The 22676-nt window shown below is 41.7% G+C and overlaps 1 protein-coding gene across 2 annotated transcripts in view; it reads left to right on the top strand.

Moving 5' to 3' along the window:
* Window positions 1–22676, top strand: part of ALDH18A1 (aldehyde dehydrogenase 18 family member A1) — a 43171-nt gene that overhangs the window by 13957 nt on the left and 6538 nt on the right. Inside the window, exons 4-15 of one of the 2 annotated variants that reach the window (XM_039230249.1) lie at window positions 311–460; window positions 551–655; window positions 4494–4646; window positions 5077–5167; window positions 8672–8796; window positions 10412–10556; window positions 11202–11275; window positions 12442–12535; window positions 15337–15557; window positions 18400–18537; window positions 20549–20744; window positions 20850–20971. In XM_039230249.1, coding sequence (XP_039086180.1) covers window positions 311–460; window positions 551–655; window positions 4494–4646; window positions 5077–5167; window positions 8672–8796; window positions 10412–10556; window positions 11202–11275; window positions 12442–12535; window positions 15337–15557; window positions 18400–18537; window positions 20549–20744; window positions 20850–20971 — 1614 coding nt within the window. Of the gene's footprint in view, window positions 1–310; window positions 461–550; window positions 656–4493; window positions 4653–5076; window positions 5168–8671; window positions 8797–10411; window positions 10557–11201; window positions 11276–12441; window positions 12536–15336; window positions 15558–18399; window positions 18538–20548; window positions 20745–20849; window positions 20972–22676 lie in introns of both variants that reach the window. The other variant, XM_039230248.1, reaches the window with a different exon arrangement.

Raw genomic sequence — 22676 nt, 5'->3', positions numbered from 1 at the left:
AAACCAACTTGACAATAAACTATTTATTAAAAAAAAAAATAAAATTACAAAAAAAAAATTTCTGACCTCTGTCTGCTACGTACTTACCAGATTTGAGGCAGCATGTAGGAATCCGTATTTTTACCAAACAACCTGGGTGATTCTTCCAGAGCCAGCCCAGTGGTGGTTCATAAGCCTGCATTTGAGATCCACTAAGTTGTCTACTATCCTACTTGAGTCTCTTGTGCAGGTAAGGCAGACTCTACCTCTCTGAAGAGAGGAAAGAGATGATAACAGTGACTTGTGGTGCCTTTTCCTTCATCAATGTCAGGTTTCAGTGCTACAGAATCAAGGCCGAGAGATGATGCTGGTGACCAGTGGAGCCGTAGCCTTTGGCAAGCAACGCTTGCGCCATGAGATCCTTTTGTCTCAGAGCGTGCGGCAGGCCCTGCACTCTGGGCAGAACCAGTTGAAAGAGATGGTGAGTGATGCTTCCCCACCCCCTGTAACAGGGGTCCACAGGCCTTCTTCCCTCACTCCCAATCACACCGTATCTATTTGTGTGTTGTAGGCAATTCCAGTCTTAGAAGCACGAGCCTGTGCAGCCGCTGGACAGAGTGGGCTGATGGCCTTGTATGAGGCCATGTTTACCCAGTACAGCATCTGTGCTGCCCAGGTGAGAGACTCGCCTTTGCAGAGAGGTGTGGGACCTGTGAGGGTGATTCCCATGGAGCCAAGGGGTGATGAGCAGAGCTCGAGAGCCAGACCACCAGGATACAGTCTTAACGCCATCATTTGTTATTTGGGAAATCTGGAGAAAGTCTTTAGGTTTGACTTTTTTGTGCTTCAGTCTCCTCATATGAAAAAAGAAAACAGTATCAGTGTCTATTTGAGACGATTTTTGGAAAAAGTCTATGAGAAAATAATACGAAAAGCATTTAATGTAGTGTCATTCTCGGTAATTATTAGTATCATTATTGTATTAATAATTCTTTTTTTTAATGTTTTTTATTTATGTTTGAGAGAGAGAGTGAACGGGAGAAGGGCAGAGAGAGAGGGAGACAGAATCAATCTCAAGTAGACTCCAGGCTCCGAGCTGTCAGCATCTGTGCCAGCCCCAACACAGGGCTCAAACTCACTAACCACAAGATTATGACCTGAACTTCGGTTGGATGCCTAATTGACTGAGCTATCCAGGTGCCCCTATACTAATAATTCTTATGGCTACTACTATAAGTGATTATACTTTTCCTGAAGACAGAAAAGTTAGATGTCTTTATTTCATTGGCTTTTTTGACTTCAGGTGGCTTGCTTCTCTTTGCACCTGGTTGACTTACACAATAAATTTCTATTAAGCACTGAAGGAAAGAAGGATGCTTGTGGTAGGTTTTCAGTCATTCAGCAAATATTTATTGAGCACTTACAGTGTACCAAGAAGTATGCTAGGCACTGGGGATACTGTGGTGAACAAATCAACCATGGTTCTAGTCCTTATGGAACTTCAACATTTTTAGTGGTTGCTGTGAATGTTCTAGAGCCTTCTTTCCACATTGAACTTTTTCAATTGTATTTTTAATCATCGATACAACTACACCCTAGAAACATGTAAATGTCACAGAGCAAGTAATAGTCACTTCACAAAGCAATTGAAACAATTGAACTCCCCCGGGTGCCTGGGTGGCTTAGTTGGTTAAGCGTCCGACTTTCGCTTAGGTCATGATCTCGCGGTTCGTGGGTTCGAGCCCCGCGTCGGGCGTCGGGCTCTGTGCTGACTGCCAGCTCAGAGCCTGGAGCCTGTTTCAGTCTGTGACTCCCTCTCTCTCTGACCCTCCCCTGCTCACACTGTCTCTCTCTCTCTCTCTCCTAGAAAAAAATTTAAAAAAAAAGAAAAAATTGAACTCCCCAAGTTATTATCTTTAGACTCCTTTGTTGCCTCTGATCCTACCATTTACACAGATGTTATTTTACATAGATGATGTTGTTATTTATACATCCTTTCAGGTTTTCTTCTTTCATTTCCTACTGCTTTTTGTTTTCCATGATCCTCACAATGTTATCCACAGTGGTGGTGTGGTATTGTGCCAGAACGTGCTTGAGTAAGTGAGCTGAAACAGAAAGTCACGGGTTTGTCCACCTATTGCCTATAGGGAGCGACCCCACTGTCTTAGATTTTTTTTTTCCTGTTAGTATGAATACAATAGAAATCTTAATTTCTGTCACCCATTATTATCAGCTCTCTTCTCCTCCTCAATCTAAAGACAGTTTCAGTCTTTAATGTTTTTTATAAGTGCCTGGAGCCAGGTGAGGAAACTTATATCCAGGATCTTTGCTTTTGTTTTGTTTTGTTTTCCCATGTATGATGGTTTTGAGGGTTTTTAGGTATGTTTTAATGAAAGTAGCTTTAAAAGTCACTGCACATCAGCCATGACTTACATTAATATTGATGTGAAAAAGTTCTGTCCCCTCCAGTTTCCAGCAGACATCCACCTGTGGGTCTTTCCCTCTCTTATATGTTTGCCTTCCTTGGGGACCTTACAGCAATAAATCTTTGTCCTTTGTACCTTCCCCTTTGGTTTCTTGTTGTCTTTAGTAATCCTGTTGTGAAGACCATTATCAGTGGGTTTTGGAAATTGTTTGTCAGGTTAAAGACTTAAACAAATACAGCAGCTTTTTTTTTTTTCATAGAAATGAAATGAATGTGCATCTTAACAGACTACCCTTCTCCACACACATATTTTTCTCTCTTTAGGGCTCTTGTCTTCTATTCCTTCTTTGTTAAACTGTTTGAGCAACAGGTATTTTCACTGGACTTTTATACCTCCTGTTTGCTTCTCCTACACACATTTACTTTATCATTTGACCTTTCACCTGCATGGCTAGTGTCTACATGTACTATTTGACCTGGTCCTGTTTTTCCTATAGGACTCAACTTTCCTGAAAAAGAGTTTGTGATCTATCCTTACAAAAGATGTGCCCCATTCCACTTTCCCCAAACCATCAACAGTTTTATTCTCTCTCTCAGGAGCTCACTAAGGGCCTGACATTTCCAAAGTACTGAACAAATTTTGAGTGAGTGAATTATTTCCTTTAGTCATGTTACCATTTTTCTTCCTCACTTACATTTTATATATTGTTAAGGCTGCCGTTACCTTCTCAGTTACCACAGCCAGACCCTAGCTTAGAGCTTAACCATTCCCAGTGTTAATGTTTGGGTACCTTCCTTCTTGACAGTCTGCCTGCAGCCTTTTCTACTTCAACCTGCCCTACACTGCAAGAACCCTTCTTCCTTAAACATTTGGGGGATTTCATTGAAACATTTATTTATGAGTTTCAGGGCTTATTTCCATTAGTTTCTTGCTGTTCTCAATTACCTACTCTCCTGCTAACTATTGTCTAATACCCTGAGCTAAGCAAGAAAGCAGAGCTGTCTGCCCTCCCCCACATCCAGCTCTGTACCTTTGAGCACTTATGCTCATTCCCTCCCCTGAACTAAGTTACGTCCAGCCCTTCTTTCAGTTTGTGACTAAAGACTCACCTCTATAAACCTCTCTGACCAGTCCCACATGCTCAGACACACTGTGTTAACTGCAGTGGTCAGCTGCAGAGCAACAGTGGCAACACAGCCCTATTGCATTTTATTCCATACACATTCTTTCACTCACTCACCAAATGTTTTAGTGCCTTCTATGGCCAGCCCCTGAATCAGATGCTAGGATACAGAGATATTTTAGAAATTAATGCATGGCCATTACTTCCCCCAAAGTGTACCTCTCTAGAATTCAAACATTAGTTCTAATGTTTGTTTCTTTATTTTGAGAGAGTGTGCCCATGTATGTGCGCAGGTGGGGGAGAGGCAGAGAGAGAGGGATAGCAAGAGAACCCCAGGCAGGCTTGCACTGTCAGCACGAAGCCCGATGTGGGGCTCTAACTCACAGACCATGAAATTGTGACCTGAGTGAAATCAAGAGTCAGACTGAGCCCTCCCAGGTGCCCCATAAAGTTCATAGTTTAATTTTTTTAATATTTATTCATTTTTGAGAGACAGAGACAGCGCAAGGTGGAGGTGGGACAGAGAGAGGTGGGGAGACATAGAATCCAAAGCAGGCTCCAGGGTGTGAGCTGTCCACACGGAGCCCCATGTGGGGATCAAACTCACAGACCATGAGATCCTAACCCTGAGCTGAAGTCAGACACTTAACTGACTGAGCCAGGCACCCCTCATAGGTTAATTTTCTCAATTCTGTAAATGGAAGAGATTTAGTAGCTCTCTGAAAATTGAAGTACTTTTACAAGAAGTCTTAAGCATCCTTAAATAAGTATTCCAAGTGATTAATTTTTCCCATCTCTAAAAGAATTGGATGAGCATCCAAAGATAATGTGTTCCATTCCGATATGTATGGGATCCAGAAATCTAGAGTTTAACTCCTCTCCCCTTAGCATCTTTTGAATGTTATTGCTGGGAAGTTCGTCATTTTCCTCCTTCCTGCATTTTTGATCCATTTAATTACTTTCAGATTTTGGTGACCAACTTGGATTTCCACGATGAACAGAAGCGCCGGAACCTTAATGGGACACTTCATGAACTCCTCCGAATGAACATCGTTCCCATTGTCAACACAAATGATGCTGTCGTGCCCCCAGCTGAGCCCAATAGTGATCTCCAGGGGGTAAATGTGGGTAAAGTATTCCTAAGGGTTGAGCATGCTGGAGACTAATGCCACGCTATGCTGCATGTACTAACACTGGAAGTTTGGCATAAACAAGAGGGAGAGATTGAGAAACTGGCCTCATGGAGCAGGGGCTGCATAAGCTCTTCTGAAGTCAGACAGTCTCATTCAACAGGGTGAGGCACAGTACTGATTTCTGATGGTGCTATGCGCATGGCTTGTGTGTGTCAGTAGAGAGAAGGGTGCATGTTTGGAAATGGGGTGTCCAGGAGGCATGGTGTTTTGCAGACAGAAGGGGCCTACGAGAGCTGTCATCTATGTACTCCATCATTAACTTTGCCTGCCAGAACCTAGCAGAGTGCTTCTGTGAATGTCTTTTTGAACTGCATAGTTCACTCACATCATTAATGACTTTTTGCCTGCATTCCAGGTTATTAGCGTTAAAGATAATGATAGCCTGGCTGCCCGTCTGGCTGTGGAAATGAAAACTGACCTCTTGATTGTTCTTTCAGATGTAGAAGGTACAAAATAATGCCTTTTCCTTTTATCCAGCCTTTGTTTTAAATACTAAATGCGTGAGCACATGAATTTCCATCTTTGTGTGAGTCCTTCTGATTTTTTTTTTAATATAGACCATTATTTTCTGAGCCATATGGTCTGATAGACAGTTTTTATGGCTCAAAAGAAGGTGGAAGAGTCTGGGAGATGCAGTTTGCTGAAATGTGGTCATTTCCAGGCACTTATGTTTTCTTAGAACAGCTTTACAGGTGTAATTCACATACCATACAGTTCACCTGTTTAAGACTTACTCCATTCACTGATTTTTAGTATATTCATACAGTTGCTCAACTCTGACAATAGTTTTAGAACATTTTTATCATCACATTTTATCACCCTATACCCATTAGTGATCACTCCTCACTTCCCTCCCCAGATTCTCCAGCCATATGCAGCTTCTCCTCTACTTGCTCTCTCTATGGATTTGCCTATTCTGGACATTTTTCATAAGTGGAATCATACAGTATGTGATCCTTTGTGACTGGTTTCCTTTATTTACCATGTTTTGGAGGTTCATCGATGTTACAGCATCTATCAGTATTCTTTTTTTATTGCCAAAGAATACTCCATTGTGTATATGCATCACATGGTATTTACCCATTCATCAGTTGATAGACATGCTGCTGTGAACATTCATCTACAAGTTTTTGTGTGAACATGTTTTTTGTTTTACCTAGGAGCAGAATTGGTCATGTGGTAATTCTCTATGTGTTTAGCCTTTTGAAGAAGTGCCACACTGGTTTCCAAAGCAGCTGCATCATTTTACATTCCTGCCAGCTCTGTATGAGGGTTCTAGTTTCTCCACATCTTTGCCAACACTTACCTCTTGTAATCTGCTTTTTGACTTTAGCCATCCTAGTGGATGTGAAAAGCTTTTTCATTGTGGTTTTAATCACTTTCAGTTTTTAACATAAATCACAAGACACATTATATTAAATGGGAGCCCCTGCAGAAATCCAGGCTATATGGCCACCATGGTGTCATATGTTAATCTATTTTTCTCTGCTTTCCCCTTCCTTATAGGAGGGTCCCTCTTGGCTCCAATTTGACTCTTCATTCGCTGTTCTCACTTTCTTAAGCTGTGTCCATTTTATATTTTGAATATGGCAGCTGTGTCAAAAATAGGCCACACCTACAGGATCCCAAAAGTTCCCCATTATATATTCCCAGGAGATCAGGAAAACCTATTTAATTCCCATCCCATACCCAAGGCAGGTTTCTTTGGCAGGACTTGTTTTCCAGTTTACACTCTATAAAGTGGTACAAGAGTTAAGGGCAGGGGGCTGCCTGGTGGAAGCAGAGGCAGATATAGATGGGTTGATCTGTCTTCCACCCATGTGGGAAGTTCGATATATACTTACATGTCAGTATTTTTACCTGTAAGAAATCTTGGTACCATGTTTGTCCACTGTAAATGTGAAATCTCAGGACAGGAACAGCTAGGTTGGGGTAAGAGTGAGCCACTCTGCAGATGAAGGCTTTTTGGTTAATCAACAAATTTTTATTGAATTTCTACTATGCACAAATACTGTGCTAGGTGCTTTATAAATGTCAACTTATTGAATTCTTATAGCAGTCCTGCAAAGCAGGTAGGTTAGCTCAGTTATTCAGATGAAGAAATTAAAAATTATATTCACACCAGTTAAGTGGTATATCCAGATTCACATAGTACTTAGCAGAGGCTGGTTTCACAACTAAATCTGTTCTGTTTAAAAATCTACACTCTTTTCTCTCTTCTATACTTCCTTGTAAGGTAAAGGACATGAGTTTGAGAGATCAATATATAAAGTCCAATCTCAACTAAACTCTAGTAAACTTTTTTTTTTTAAAGTAATCTCTTCACTCAACATGGGGCTCGAACTCACGACCCTGAGATAAAGAGTCACATGATTGTCCAGCTGAGCCAGCCAGGTGCCCCTCTACTAAATACTTTTAATGCAGCCTTGAACAACAGAATTGGGTTATCAATATGATAGCATATATCAGTACTTTTCTTGTTACTGCCAAATAATATTCTACTTTGTAGCTACACTATATTTTATTTACCCATTCATCAGTTGATAGACATTTGAGCATTTATAACTAATGCTGCTGTCAACATTTGTGTACAGATATACATGAATGTACAAAAAACAGGCTTGTGTTATTAACTTTTAATTAGTTATCCATTGAATGTTGATTTTTAGAACAGTATTAGAATTTTGAATATGCTCTTGGTGGCTTTGAGAAGCTCTATAGGGGAAAAAGAGGAGTAGGCAGAGTATTAGAACGCTAGGCACTCCTCAGCATCTCTGGGGAAAGTTTGGCTTAGAATTGTATAACCTTGCCCATGTTACTTTTGTATGAAACCAAAACAGCGTCAGAATCCAAGCCTGTGTGATCTCATAGCATGATACCTTCTGAGAAAACTCCATCCCGGAGTCCAGGAGCGTGGAGTGCTGGGTCGTGGTGGACAGAGGTTGGGGAGGTGGTTTTTCTCTCCCTGTATTTGCTGCCCATGGTTAGCACTGCTGCATTCTATCCCAGACGCTGATTCCTTCACTCCTCTGACTCTCTTGCTCCTGGAGGGGATGTGTATAGCAGAGATTTGGAATAATGGAGCAGAGAGGGCTGTATTTTTAAATGGGAAAAACAGTAACTTAAACCAAAAACATCACTGCCCACATGTCCTTGAGCCAGTCCCCAGCCCTGGGCAGTTCCTCCCTGTACTTAGGTCTTGATGTGACTCCATTTTCACATTTTCACTTCATTTTTCTTTACAAGGCTCCAACTGGCTATTTTTATAACTGAAATAGTGAAGATCTTTAATCTTGGATTGTGTGCATATAACATTTCATGTAACTATATTTTATGTTATGCTATTCAGCTATTAAAGGGACATAGACTTTGTGGTGATAAATCCAGACTAAAGGCCAAGAGTTGTATTCTCTTCTGCTGACTCAGCCTAACCTTCACAATGCCTTACCCATAACATGGGGAGTATAATTAGTGACTGTTTTGAAGGATGCTGTGAGAGTTCATGAAAACCTATCTCCCATTTCATCCCACTTGGAAATAGTCACTTTATAGTATATGGCTGCTGCACTGTTTCTAGTAGCCACTTATCTTTTTCAGTTACTTTCTTAATTCAGCATCTTAAGTAGCAGTGGCAGAAGTGAGGATGGCTTCCCAGTAGACAGTGGGCAGGGCTGATAAGTGTTGTGCCAAGGATATGGTCATGCTGTGATGCAGGCAAACATTCAGTCATTAAGCCAGGTTATAAAAGTATGTATGGAAAGTCCTCCTGTTGCTGCTTTTCACCATGGGTAGACCATATAGGTTACTTATTCTCTTTTCTGGTTAGAGCTGGTAGAACAAAGACTTCATCAGTCATGTACAGAGTGGTTGGCAAGTGCCCAGGGGGGTGTCTGTCTTGGGGGACATCCCTTCCATTAAAGCAATACTACCGACTCTTGTTTACTTTTTAGGTCTCTTTGACAGTCCTCCAGGGTCAGATGATGCAAAGCTCATTGATATATTTTATCCTGGAGATCAGCAGTCTGTGACCTTTGGAACCAAGTCAAGAGTAGGAATGGGTGGCATGGAAGCCAAGGTAAGGGTCTGATGCTCTTACTGCCTGTAACATATAAAATCAAACAATATTTTATTCTTTTTACTTTTTTTTAAAGTTTATTTATTTAAGTAATCTCTACACCAAACATGGGGCTCTAACCCATGACCCCAAGATCAAATGCTGCACACTTTTCCAACTGAGCCAGCCAGGTGCCCCTACCCTTTTGACTTTTGTGATTATTTGGGGACTAATGGCTAAAATACTGGGCACATACACACTTAAATGTGCACATGTCTAAATACAGGTACAGTGTATATCATGTGCTTATATTTAGTCATGTCTGTATACGTATTCTTTTCATTAATATTATATATATAGTGTGTTCATGTTATAAACTCCTCAAGGGCAGGGTGTATATATATATATAATTTTTTAAGTGTATTTATTTTGAGAGAGTGACAGCGTGAATGGGAGAGGGGCAGAGAGAGAAGGAGACACAGAATCCAAAGCAGGCTCCAGGCTCTGAGATGTCAGCACAGAGCCCAAGGTGAGGCTTGAATCCACAAACTGTGGGATCATGACCCGAGCCAAAGTTGGATGCTTAGCTGACTGAGCCACCCAGGTGCCCCATACTTTAAAGATTTAAAAAAAAAAAACTTTTTTAAGTTTATTTATTTATTTTGAGACTCAGAGTGTGAGTGGGGTAGTGGCAGAGAGGGAAGAGAGAGCACCCCAAGCAGGCTCCACACTGTTAGTACAGAATGCCTGATGCAAGGCTCGAACTCCCAAACTGTGAGATCATGACCTGTGCTGAAATCGAAAGTCATATGTTTAATGGACTGAGCCACCCAGGTACCCCAAGATTTTTTATTTTTTTAAGTAATCTCTGTACCCAACATGGGGCTCGAACTCACAACCCTGAGATCAAGAGTCACATGGTCTACTGAGTAAGCCAGCCAGGTGCCCCAGCTCAAATATTTCTTATGAGATCTTTCAGAAATAGTAATAATACTCTTAAGATACAGCATCAATTGGTAGGAATGGCAGAGACATGCAAAAGAGATCTACAAAAGCTATAAGAACTCTGGATCAGATTCTGGTCAAACACCAGGCTGGACACTACATTGAGGCGTAGTAGGTCAAATGTACAAGTTATGAGTCCCAGTACTAGAGAGTCTTCGAACACTGAGCACAAAGGGCAGACTGGCTCATCTTTAGGTAATACCGGAGTTGGACTGGAAAGAGCATGGGCTGAGCATGTTTTCAGAGCTTTGTAGTTGTTCAAAACATTCCTGCATCTACTTCCATTGCTCACTATCACATTGTATTCTTTTTTTTTATTTTTTATTTTTTTTTATTTATGTCTAGGAGAGAGAGAGAGAGACAGCGTGAGCAGGGGAGGGTCAGAGAGAGAGGGAGTCACAGACTCTGAAACAGGCTCCAGGCTCTGAGCTGGCAGTCAGCACTGAGCCCGATGCGGGGCTTGAACCCACAAACCGCGAGATCATGACCTAAGCGAAAGTCGGACGCTTAACCGACTAAGCCACCCAGGCGCCCCATATCACATTGTATTCTTTTTGCAAGTTGAAAGTATGGATGACTAGACCCTGCAAAAAGTCTGAATCTTACGTTGGGCTCTAACCTCTAATATTAGGTGAAAGCAGCCCTGTGGGCTTTGCAAGGTGGCACTTCTGTTGTTATTGCCAATGGAACCCACCCAAAGGTGTCTGGACATGTCATCACAGACATTGTGGAGGGAAAGAAAGTTGGCACCTTCTTTTCTGAAGTAAAGCCTGCAGGTAAGTAGTTCCTCATTGAGTCCCATGGTCTGTAGATGATAGGCAGTCACACCATAGCCTCAATGAGACTGAAGATTGAGCTTTTCTGTAGGAATAGAGATCACAAAATTGATGTGTTAATATTCTGAAATACGGTATTGTTTCAAACACTCTTTGCAAAATTGGATTTTGCTTTGCTTTTGTAAAATTTAGTGAACCTGCTCAACTAGGCTTCCTATTCTCTCTAAAACGACTGTGTTAAAGAATATGAGCATCCATTTTCTTAAGAAACATTTGGTAGGCCCATGCTGGAGGCCTAGAAATGCAAAGACGCATAAGACAGTAAGACATGTAAGTACTCAACTGTTGGCAAAGATATTGCCATGTAATCTATATTCAGAAATGCAAACACATTAGAGAATATAAGCTAAAGTGGAATTGAAAAGAACTCTACAAGATGTAATTTATACTGTCTACCCCAGAAATATAGACAAGTTTCTTGTGTTTATGTCTGAGTTAACCTAGTGTATTCTTTTGCCACTTTGTCTGAATGACCTCTAGGAAGCAAGCACACCAAGACATTGAGCATTCATTCTGTGTATGTGATGAGCCTGCGCACATGCTGGGTTGCTGTCCATGATCTGATGTTTGCAAATATTCTTGCAGGTCCTACCGTTGAGCAGCAGGGAGAAATGGCTCGATCAGGAGGAAGGATGTTGGCCACTTTGGAACCTGAGCAGGTAATAACCCTAGCTAATAGTTTGGTTGGTTTTCACACTGAGTCATGCTGTGAGGTTTAGTGTAGTCAGGGCTGCCATCTCCCCCTCCATTCCTCTTGTCTCTACAGAGTTATTCTAGTTACAAGTGAGATTCAGATTTATTCTCCCTTTTCTCTTTCTGTAAATTTTATTTCCTCTTTTGTAGTCTCTGGCATAAGGTATCTTTTTGTCACAATGTTTTGACCAAAAACATCATGAAAATGATGAGACCAAGGAGGTTTCCTAAGCCTGCCACATACTGGACATGGAAATGTAGGAAAACTGCTTATTCTAATGCATCTGAATCACCTAACTTACCTTAGATGGAAGCTCAAAAGCCTGTCCTGTAGTCTGTGGCCTGCCCACCGTGAAGTGGCAGACACTACAAGTCTGGAAATGCAAGGCCATCAGGTGGAAGCTGGGGATTGGCTTCTCAAAGCTTGTGTTGCTAAGGATGGTGTATTTAGATTTCTTCTAGGGAGCACTTTGCCCTGAGAAAAAAGAAAATTTTAAATAACTACAAGTAGAGAAAGGAAAGCAAAAGAAGAGCTTAACTTGTGTTTCTAAACCACTTCTCTTTGCTTCCTCAGTAATCACACTGATTTGCCACACTTCTTAATCTAGCTGGGTAAGGAGTGAGGTCTCTTCAAGCATGCAAGACTGGGTTTTCCCCTTTGAATGAACTCATTAAATAAGTAATTGTCAAAATTGTCAAAATAAGTAGTTGTCAAGATTTATTTAATAAATAAACTATGTAGCCATTGATATTGAGTATCAATATCTCATGTACATATCATGAGATGTATATATCATGTGAATTCAAAATGCTAGCCCCCATCTTAGGGACCGATTGTGTAATTCATTGTGCCTTTTCCCTACTGCTGGACCGTGATCTGCTAATCATAATAATCAGGAATGGTAAAAGAAGAAGAAATACAAGAAGTAGGGGGAGATTAGTAGTGAGAGAGGAAGGAAAAAATGAGGGGAGCCAAGGTGTGTAATGGATGATAGAAGGTAAGGAGATTTCAATCAATGGTGACCTTAGATTTAGGAGCAAGGCCTGGCTCATTCAGAGGAGTAGGTTTAAGTATGGTATGGGTTCTTCTCAGATTAATGTAATTGCTTGTTTGTTTTACCTTTCTTCCTAGAGAGCAGAGATTATTCATCATCTGGCTGATTTGTTGACGGATCAGCGTGATGAGATCCTGTTAGCCAACAAGAAAGACTTGGAGGAGGCAGAGGGTAAAGACCAAGCAGTTTGGAATCAGTGTGACAGAGGGTTTTGTTTTGGTTCTTGTTCTTTGTTTTACTAATAATTCTTATAGCATAGTCTGCCTAAAGACAAGATCGTTATATGGGGCACCTGGGTGGCTCACTTGGTTAAGCATCTGACTTTAGCTTGGGTCATGATCTCTCGGTTTATGGCTTTGAGCCCCATATCAGGCTCTGTGCTGTGTGGAGCCTGCTACAGAGTCTCTCTTTCACTCTCTCTCTGTCCCTCCCTTGCTCATGCTCTCTCTCTCTTCCAATAAATAAATAAAAACTTTTAAAAATGTAAAAAAAAAAAAGATTGTTATAGAAGAAATTTTATATTATGTACTGTTTGTATTATATGCTGCTTGCTAGTATTCAAATTATGCTTACCATCTCCAACTCCTTTCCCGGATACTCTAGTACAGCCCTCCAGAGGAGCTTCTTCTATATCCACAGGTCATGAGCCATGGATACTATGGCAGTTCAGGGCAAAAAAGAAAAATATTGAGGACCCCACCATTTTAGACATTTCCCTAATAGCAGCCAACACTTACTGTGTCACTAGGCATCGTGCTGTAAAGGCTAGGATTTCATTTTATCTTTCCAACATGGTACCTTTGAGTTAGCTACTATTTATCATCCCTATTTTACAGAGGAAGAAACTAAAGCACAGGCTGGTTGTCATGAGCCTAAAACCATATGGCCAGTGACAAATCCAGGATTGAAACCCACAAGGACCATGAGTTTCTACAACCCATGTAAGATAGTTGTGGAAATAGTTTGTGGAGCTTCTCATGAAAGATAGCTTATCTCCTAGTTTATTAATCAGTGCGTGGCCTACCCGGAGCCAGCAGCAGATGCCATCCACAAATGCCTCTGAGGTGCAGATGGTAGAGGGAGTGATACGGCTGAACTCACAGTGCACATAACTAAATATGTTGACAGGGCAGCCCTTAGTCTTTCTCTCCTTCCTAATTCTCTGTATTTCTACCCTTAAAAATAGGCGGTGGTTTCATGGGGTTTTGAATTTCCTTTTCTCTTGAATAAATGTGCCTTAAATTAAACATCCAGATTAATAGTGTTCCCTTCAAAGAAACCTTGCAAGGCTTATTAGCATTGCTTTATTTCTCAAAACATTTTCAGCTATTGCTTTGGAACTTCCTTTAGAGTTTACATCTGGTCTTTTGAATTTTTGCAGTATTGGAAAGTCATAAAATAGATTTTCAGAAATGAGAGAATCTTTGATGATTATCTTACCCAGTTCTTTAAAGTAAAAGAATTAAGACCCACCAAAGTTAAAGCTGTTGCTCAAGGTCACACAGCTAGTTGTTGGCAAAAGTCTGACTTCTGACCTCTGTTCTGTCTCTCTGTAAGGATGCACGGTGGCTTATGAACAGAGTCCTTGCTATACATGAGCAGGGTGGTCCCCTTTGACTTCCTAAGCCCTTTTCAGGAAATTTATCCTAAGAAACTATTTCAAGAAGAAACTGCTCTGTATGTAAAGATTCTTGGAGCAGGGTTATTTATCACACTGAAAACTGCAAACAGCCTCAGGGTTTAACAACATAGATCTGGTTAAATGTGTGAAGCTGTGTCAACTCAGTAGAGTATGTAGTAGGAATTACAACAGTTTTGGCCACAAGGAAAGCATACATGCATTGTGAGATGGAAAACCAGAATGTAACATTTAACATGCACTGTGTTTAAAACTTGATGTTAACACATAGTGAAGAAAATGGATTGATGTAATTGGTTGTTAAAATGATGATTCAGCTTTTTTCTTAATATAAGTAGCCTCCTCTCCTCCTAAGTAGAACACTTTCTATTATTTTATCTTGGTGGATATGACTATAAAAAAGAAGGAAATTTTTCATCATCTCATCTCAACATTAGCCATAGTAATGGTTTGTTATGTGTGATTCCAGGTGATTTTCCCTGGTATATATACATGTGTGTATATGAATGTGTGTGTGTGTGTGCGCGCACGCACGTGCAAAGAGAATCATACCATGCAAACAATTGCATTTAAATTTAAAGAAAATTCTGAATATGAACTTACCATTATTGGGGCACCTTGGTGGCTCCATTGGTTAAGCATCTGACTCTTAATCTCAGCTCATGTCTTGATCTCAGGGTGAGTTCAAGCCCCACATTGGGCTTTGCACTGGCCATGAAGCCTACTTAAAAAAAAAGAGAACTTACCATAACTCTATTTAAGTTTTTATTTCAAAAGGAAACATCATTATTGCTTCTGATTATAAAAATCAGTCAATCATTACAAAAATTAAAATAACACAGAAAGAGATCATCACTGTTCTTGTGACTTCCAGACATCTCCACATGCATATATGCAATATTTGATAAATAGGATCTTATACATGCTTTTTTGTAGTTTGCCCTCTTCATAAACTGTATCCTGGACAGCTTTCCATATCAGTATACATAGATATTTCTAATAACTGCCTCGTAGTTCATTGTCTAAATGTTGAAGTAGAATTTGATTCTATTATACAAATGCTGTGACAAGTATCGTCATTACATGCGAGTTTCCTCATGCAGATGACAAATTTCTGGAACTGAATTTGCTGACACAAAGGATATCAGTGTACATACTTTCACATGATGAAATACACTGCCAAAAGCACCCTAGAAAACTAAGTGACATGTCATTGTCTTCTCGAGACCCGGTAAATTCGTGTCTGTTCCTAACACAGTGCCGTGTGTTCAGTAAAGCAGCTGCAGCCTGTCCAGAGCCACTCCTTTATCATGTGTTCCTCACACCTCTTCAGGGAGACTCGCAGCTCCTCTGCTGAAACGTTTGAGCCTCTCCACATCTAAACTGAACAGCCTGGCCATTGGTCTACGGCAGATTGCAGCCTCCTCACAGGACAGCGTGGGGCGTGTTCTGCGTCGAACCCGTATTGCCAAAAACTTGGAACTAGAACAAGTGACTGTCCCAATTGGGGTCCTGCTGGTCATCTTTGAGTCTCGCCCAGACTGTCTACCCCAGGTATGTGCCTGCCATTGGGGTAGGGAAAGAATGTTGTTTCAGGACCCACACTCTCCCAAAGGTGGTTTTCTTTTTCTCTTCTTTTGGTTAGAAAGTTTTCTTTTTTTCTTCCCCAGAGATAATTTTTTGAGACATCTTAGGTGGTTCTTAAAGTAATTTATGTATTGACTCTTCCAGTGATTCAAAAGTACATATTCTTATGTCCATTTTACAGCTGAGGAAACTAAAGCTTACAGAAGTTACTATTCCTGTCACACTTGTAACAGATGAACCTTCCCTAGCACAGCACAGGAGCACGTTTCCATATGTCTTAGCTCACCGGGGCACTATATTCCTGACCACAGCGTCCCTGCTAGCTTACTGCAAGGTCATTCATCTTGTAGCTGGTTTTACCCATGTCAAAAAGACCCCTTTGTTCTCAGTGTCACAGATGGCCTTCCTTAGGGAAGTCTCTCAGGAAAAAAGAACTTTCAGTATTTAATGGAAATACAACCCTCGTTAAGGAATTTGGCATATTACAGGCTAGTGTTGAGAAATCATATGTTAAAAGATGTTTCCAAGAGCCATGCCTTGATATACAGAGTGGCATTAGAGGGTTGCCCCACTGGTTACCGTAAACACTTTAAAATCTGGGGACAGTTTTCCCACCAGACTGAACAGTAGGATGATGCCAGCTTTTTCTTTTCATTAGCCTCAAAATCTCAAAGAGAAAATCTATTTAAAAACATAAAACAGGGGCGCCTGGGTGGCTTAGTCGGTTAAGCGTCCGACTTTCACTTAGGTCATGATCTCGCGGTTCGTGGGTTCGAGCCCCGCATCAGGCTCTGTGCTGACTGCCGGCTCAGAGCCTGGAGCCTGTTTCAGAGTCTGTCACTCCCTCTCTCTCTGACCCTCCCCTGCTCACGCTGTCTCTCTCTCTCTCTCCTAGAAATAAATAAAACATTTAGAAAAAAAATAAAATAAAATAAAAATAAAAAATAAAAAAAATAAAAACATAAAACAGGGGTACCTGGCCAGACTCAGTAGTGTGTGCAGCTCTTGATCTCGGGGTTGTGGGTTCAAGCCCCCTATTGGGCCTACTTAAAATAAACAAATATCTAAAGAAAAATAAAACAGAAACAGCACCTCTTTGCCATAGGGTACAGGGTGAGCACGGGAGCCTGAAATGCTTTGTGGTGAATACTCCCTGACATGACCTAAAACCAGCTTGTTTACTCTGTACCATGGGGTTTGTCCTCAGCCCCTGGTGGGTGCTGGCACACTGGCCCCTCTGGCCACACACCTGTTTGCAGAAATACCAAGTGAAAACTGTAGAACCGGAATCTGCTACTGGAATGGGTCCATGACGTTTCTCTGCTACTTTTCATCCATACTAGCAGATACTTCATATGGAGAAAGGTCTCTTCTCTAGCCAACTACAGCTCATGCTCCTCACCTGGGATCTTAACTCTGGATGACATCACAGAATCCATGAGTTGTAAAAGTTGTATGCAGTTCTGTGTGCTAGTGCATTTATAGAGAGAAGATTTACATTATTTTTATAAGGGGTCCATGAGCAACAAAACCAAAAAAGGATTAAGAGCCACTAATCAAGACAATAAACTATTTGTAAAAAAATTAAAAAAATTAAAAAATAAAATAAATAAAATAAAATAAAATATGTAGAAAACAGAAAAAAAAAAAGAGCCACTAATTGAGATGAACATGCTCAGGCAAGGTTTTTTAGTAAAATTCCTTTTTATTACATTATAAAAATGGGAAGATTTTCATTCATCCCAAGAACATTCAGAAAGTTAAACTTCAGGGGACGCCTGGGTGGCTCAGTCATGATGTTAATCATTATAGACTCTTGGTTTCGCCTCAGATCATGATCTTGCAGTTTGTGAGTTCGAGCCTCACATTGGGCTCCATGCTGACAGTGCAGAATCTGCTTGGGATTCTTTCTTTCCCTCTCCCCCATGTATGAGCGCATTCATGCTTTCTCTCTCTGTTTCAAAATAAATATGTAAACTTTAAAAAAATAAATAAAAGAAAGTTAAGCTTCAGGCCTTAGATTATCATGTCAGAGTTATTAACTCTTTGTTTTAAGAGGGTAACTAACCCTCCTCCTGGGCGGCCTGCTTTTTCACTAGAGTATTTCTGCAAACAGGTATGTGGCCAGAGGGGGCAGTGTGCCAGCAGCGGCTGAGGACAGACCCCCTGGTATGGGAGTCCTAGGCGAACAAGTTAGTTTTAGGTCATGTCAGGGAGTATCACCACAAAGCGTTTCAGGCTCCTGTGCTCTCTGCATGTGCTCCTTTCCTGGAAATCTCCACCACAGCTTGTCCAGGGTCTGACAGGGCTCTAGTCTGCTCCAGGTTCTCAGCACTAACATTTAAAGCTCTTAGAATAGTTACAGGGCCAGAGTAGGATGTGGCCAGAGAGGCCACCCAGCCTCAGACAAAGGCAGCTGAGCTCTGTGTCCTCTACCAGGACCAAAGTGGGGAGGGGAGCCATGTGATGCTGGCTACTTAGGTTACTTTGCTAATGGTGCTAAGGATGCTGTATAGTTTACTGAAATTGGTGCTTTGGCTCTGGAGTCAAAGCTTCTGGCCCTGCCAGTTAGAAGTTATGCGACTTTGAGGAGTTACCAACTTCTCTGGGCTTCAGTGTCTTTATCTGTAAAGCAGGAGATAAAACAGGTATTTAATTCCCTGGAATGTCATGAGGTTTAAATAGATTAGGCCTTATTAAAGTGTTCAGTAAATGTTGTTACTATATTATATAATAATCAGTATAGTGTATAAAATACTGTTACTGCATTTTCTCTTTGGTTCACTGCTCTCTCCCCTTTGATCTGCAGGTGGCAGCCTTGGCTATAGCAAGTGGTAATGGCTTATTACTCAAAGGAGGAAAGGAGGCCACACATAGCAACCGGATTCTTCACCTTTTGGCCCAAGAGGCCCTCTCAATCCATGGAGTCAAGGAGGCCATACAGCTGGTAGGCCCCTGGGAATGAGCCAAATCAGACCCAGAGGGGCTGGATCTGATGTTTGGGTGTTTGAAGCAAAGCTTACTTAGGTCATGTAAGGCCAAGCCATTTTTATAGGCAAGCTTGACTGGAACAGCAGCAGGTCCTGTGTACCTGCTGACATTGGACGGTGACAGGGGCTTCTTGGTCCACATGGGTCTTCAGTGGCTTTGAAGGCCACTCTCATTCAGCTGTGTCCTGGCACTGTGATTTACAAGTGTACTTGTTACCAATTCATTCTTGGCACACACTTACCTAGAGTATGAGGTCTGGGTTCTGCTCACTGGAAGAGTGATTTAGGGCAAGTCAGATGAGACGGTTAATGAAAGTTTGTCATAAACCACTGTGTAGCATGTAAGAATGAGGTCATGCTATTATCACTATTGTTATTATGTTCATCATTTTAACCACTGTCTCACTCTCCTTAGCCAGCAGGTGGAGGTTTTGAACTAGACAGTATTAGGTACAGCTTACTGAGCACCTGCTGTGGGCAGGGCAACTCCCATCCATTGCCTCATTTAATCTTCCATACCAACCGTAACGGGGAGATGGCATCAGAATGAGGGGGAAAAAAACAGGCTCAGATCTAAAATCACCCAGTCTATGGTAAAGTTTAGATTTGAACCTAAGCTAACTCTAGATCCTTCACTTTCTCCATCAAGGCCCATCTACTCCAACATTCCAGGATTCTGCTGGCTGCTGGGACAGTGTCTGTAAACCCACTGTATTACATGCTCCCTGAAGGAATTGGGTTTTTCTTATGGCTCCACAGCGGGTGGAAAGGGCACAGATTGTAGGTATTCAGATCCCATCTCTACCACATCCTACCTTAATCAGACAGGCTTCCTGCCACCTCCCCCCCCCCTTCTTATTGATATATAACATCCATAAGGTAAAGTATACAAATCTTACATGAAAAACTCTGTGACTTTATCCACATATCCCTGTACACATACATACATAGGCACCAGCCATATCCAGCTGTGGAACCCTTCCAGCACCCCAGAAGGCGCCCTCTTGCCCTTCCTGATCAGTATGCCCCAGGCCCACCACCAGGTAGCCCATGGTTTACTTCTTTCACATTCACCTTCTTTTGTTTATTCTTGGACTTCATTATAAATGGAATCATAGCAAAATACACTCTTTCGTGTTATATTTCTTTCGTGCATCTTTATGTCTGTGAGAACCATCCACATTGTTACATCCAGCAGTAGCTTTCTCTTTTTATCACCATGTGGTAGTCCAGGTACCTGTTATCCTTTCTTTTGTTGGCAGAAAGTTTTCTTTTCTTTTGTTGGCAGACTTTGGGTTGTTCCCAATTTGGGGCTATGCAGAATAAAATTGTTACGAGCATTCTCATACGTATCTATTTGTGTTTCTCTGTAAGTAACATGACCATATGGGTGAATTAAAAATCAAGAGGAAGAAAAAAGGCCGTCCTCTCCGTGTCCTGAAACAAGGGCTTTGCTGCAGGGGAGAGCTAGTCAGGGGCACCTGTGGAGAACCAGGACTCCTGAGCAAGACCCAGCCTGTCCTGAAGGCTATGGTTGGAGAAGCCACAGTGCAGCACTCCCGTTATGATCCTCCTAACCGGCCACAATCTGTAGCCCCTCTGACTTCCAGTGGTAGCGCTTGGTACCTTGGTACCATTTTGAAAATTATCTGCCCTGAGTTATGGCGCATTGTGTCCTAGTCATGTCTTTCCTGCTAGACTCTGAGCTCTTTGAGGACTGGGACATGTTCTCCAGGTTTGTAATACAGAACACAGCACCTAATGTATAGTGTTTGTGTAAGTATTTGCTAGAAGGCTTTTCAGTTCCCATGATAACAGGACATTTATCTTATTTTTGGAATAAGTTTTCACAGCATCTGATTTAGTTCTCCCCAAGGTACAGACATTTATCTGCAGAAGGGGTGCTGCTACTTTGTATTTCGTGAGGTCAGATGTCATTTTTTTGCTTTTATTTCTCTACCTCTTCAGGTGAATACCAGAGAAGAAGTGGAAGACCTTTGTCGCCTAGACAAAATGATAGATCTCATCATCCCACGTGGCTCTTCCCAGCTGGTCCGAGATATCCAGAAAGCTGCTAAGGGGATCCCGGTGATGGGGCACAGTGAAGGGATCTGCCACATGTATGTGGATTCAGAGGCCAGTGTCGATAAAGCCACCAGACTGGGTGAGTTAGACGGGGGCCCTGTTGGGTGCCGGCAGAATATTTAGCAGATCCTCTGTGACTTGGGAGCATGTTAATAGAAACAATCATTTGTCTTCCTTCTTTCAGTCCGAGATTCTAAATGTGAGTATCCAGCTGCCTGTAATGCTTTGGAGACTCTGTTAATCCACCGAGATCTGCTGAGAACGCCATTATTTGACCAGATCATTGACATGCTGAGAGTGGAACAGGTACAAGTCCACAGGACTCCTGCGTCCCTTTCTGTCTTCCATTTTGAGATTGAGAAGCCTGTGGGTAGCTGCCTTACCATTTAAGGCAATTTAAGAAGCAATGCTTTTGAGCATCTTCTGTGTAAAGGGTTCTGTGCTAAGTACACAGAGAGGAGTAAGACTTATCCCTGCCTTCTCACAGTCTAGTAGATAGAAGAAACCCATGCTCACATAGCCACATTACAAAGTGGAATGTGGTAAATGCTAAGAGAGGTCAAAGATAAGACAGATCACATGGCAGCCCACTGAAAAGACTGTTTCTGGAACCTTTTATTCAGGCGGCATAGTGTCAAGTTTATATTTCTGAACACACATTTCTATTTGGATTTGGTTTGAAAAGATTGTGCAGAAATGTTTTTAAACCAGAAATTTATATGTGCCCACCTCACCACCAGGGCCTTCAATTAACCAATTTTAATGTACTTAATACAGTGGTATTTGAGAGTTCACAATTTATATGATGTCTCTCTGGACTATTTTATTACCATTCCATTGAGGTTATAAAAACCAATGCCAGTACGTTTCACACAAATGTATGTTCCATCTTAAAGTCCTAATTGCAAAGAAAAATAGATGCTCTCCAGGCAAAAACAGACAGCCTTAAGTTTTCTGGCAGAACACATTGTAAGCTTTAATATCTGATGTCACTGCACTCTTTCAGAATTATATAAACAAGCACAGTATCTAGAGAAAGTGGCTGCTGGCCTCGGTTGCTTTGACCCTAAGTATATGTCTCTTCCCTTTCATCCTTTAACTGGAAGGGAAAGCTCTAGTCAACTTAGAAATGGTCATGGTCCCTATGAGAACCTGAAAGGATTGTTTTGAAAATGAAAATACACCCCACAAATTAAAATGGAGTTAGATCGCATGATCACTCACGTTTGAAGCCTTACTTGACGTTATTGGCCTCTTTGATTGGGCACCTATGTATGCCAAACACCACACTGGACTGTGCTGGACTAGACAGGCGGAAATCTCTTCTTTAGCCAGGAATAAACCCCTCCAGTCCTGATTCAGATGAACCCATGACCTTCTTAGTCATTCAAGTCAAGATTGCCTTGAAATTCCTCAAATCAAAAACCAGTCAATATGTGTACTTCGTGCAACATCTTTGTGTTGCAGGAGGTAAGCCAGCAGCGTGACTTGCCCAGAGCGATGGGTTTCTTGTCTGTGAGGAATGTGGTTGGACCCCAGGCCTATAGGAAGTGGGGTCGCAGGTAGAAGGGCCTCAGGGGCAACAAGAACAGGACAAACTCTGCTTGTTGTAACTTGAGCAAAGGCAAGAGTTTGGTCCCAAAGAACCAAGGCAGTAACGCTGCCCTGGAGAGGTCTCAGGGACTGAAGCCTGAGTGGGATCAGACTTGTGACTGGGGCCTTCAGTGACCAGCCTCCAGTTCTTCAATTCATCCAGCCAGGAGCAGGGTTAACCCCAAAGTCTGATGCTGAGCTGAGCCTAGCGCTGGGGCCTGACTGACAAAGTTAGAAATCTGACAGGTGAGCATGGTTTGAGGTGATTACCAAGTGTTCTTTTCCTCTGAAGCATGCTTAGGACTTCTCCAGAGAGAAGGGAGTAGAAATGTATACAGGCCATCGGCTCCTTTCCATGTGAGTCCATGCCTGCGTGTCCCATGTTCAGGGAGCAGGATTTTTATAGCCAAGTGTTCAT

The sequence above is a fragment of the Hyaena hyaena genome, unplaced genomic scaffold, assembly GCF_003009895.1.
Source record: "Hyaena hyaena isolate Hyena2069 unplaced genomic scaffold, ASM300989v1 scaffold_44, whole genome shotgun sequence".
Classification (NCBI taxonomy): Eukaryota; Metazoa; Chordata; class Mammalia; order Carnivora; family Hyaenidae; genus Hyaena; species Hyaena hyaena.
The sequence above is the reverse complement of the archived record's forward strand: the minus strand, read 5'-3'. Positions and strand labels throughout refer to the sequence as shown.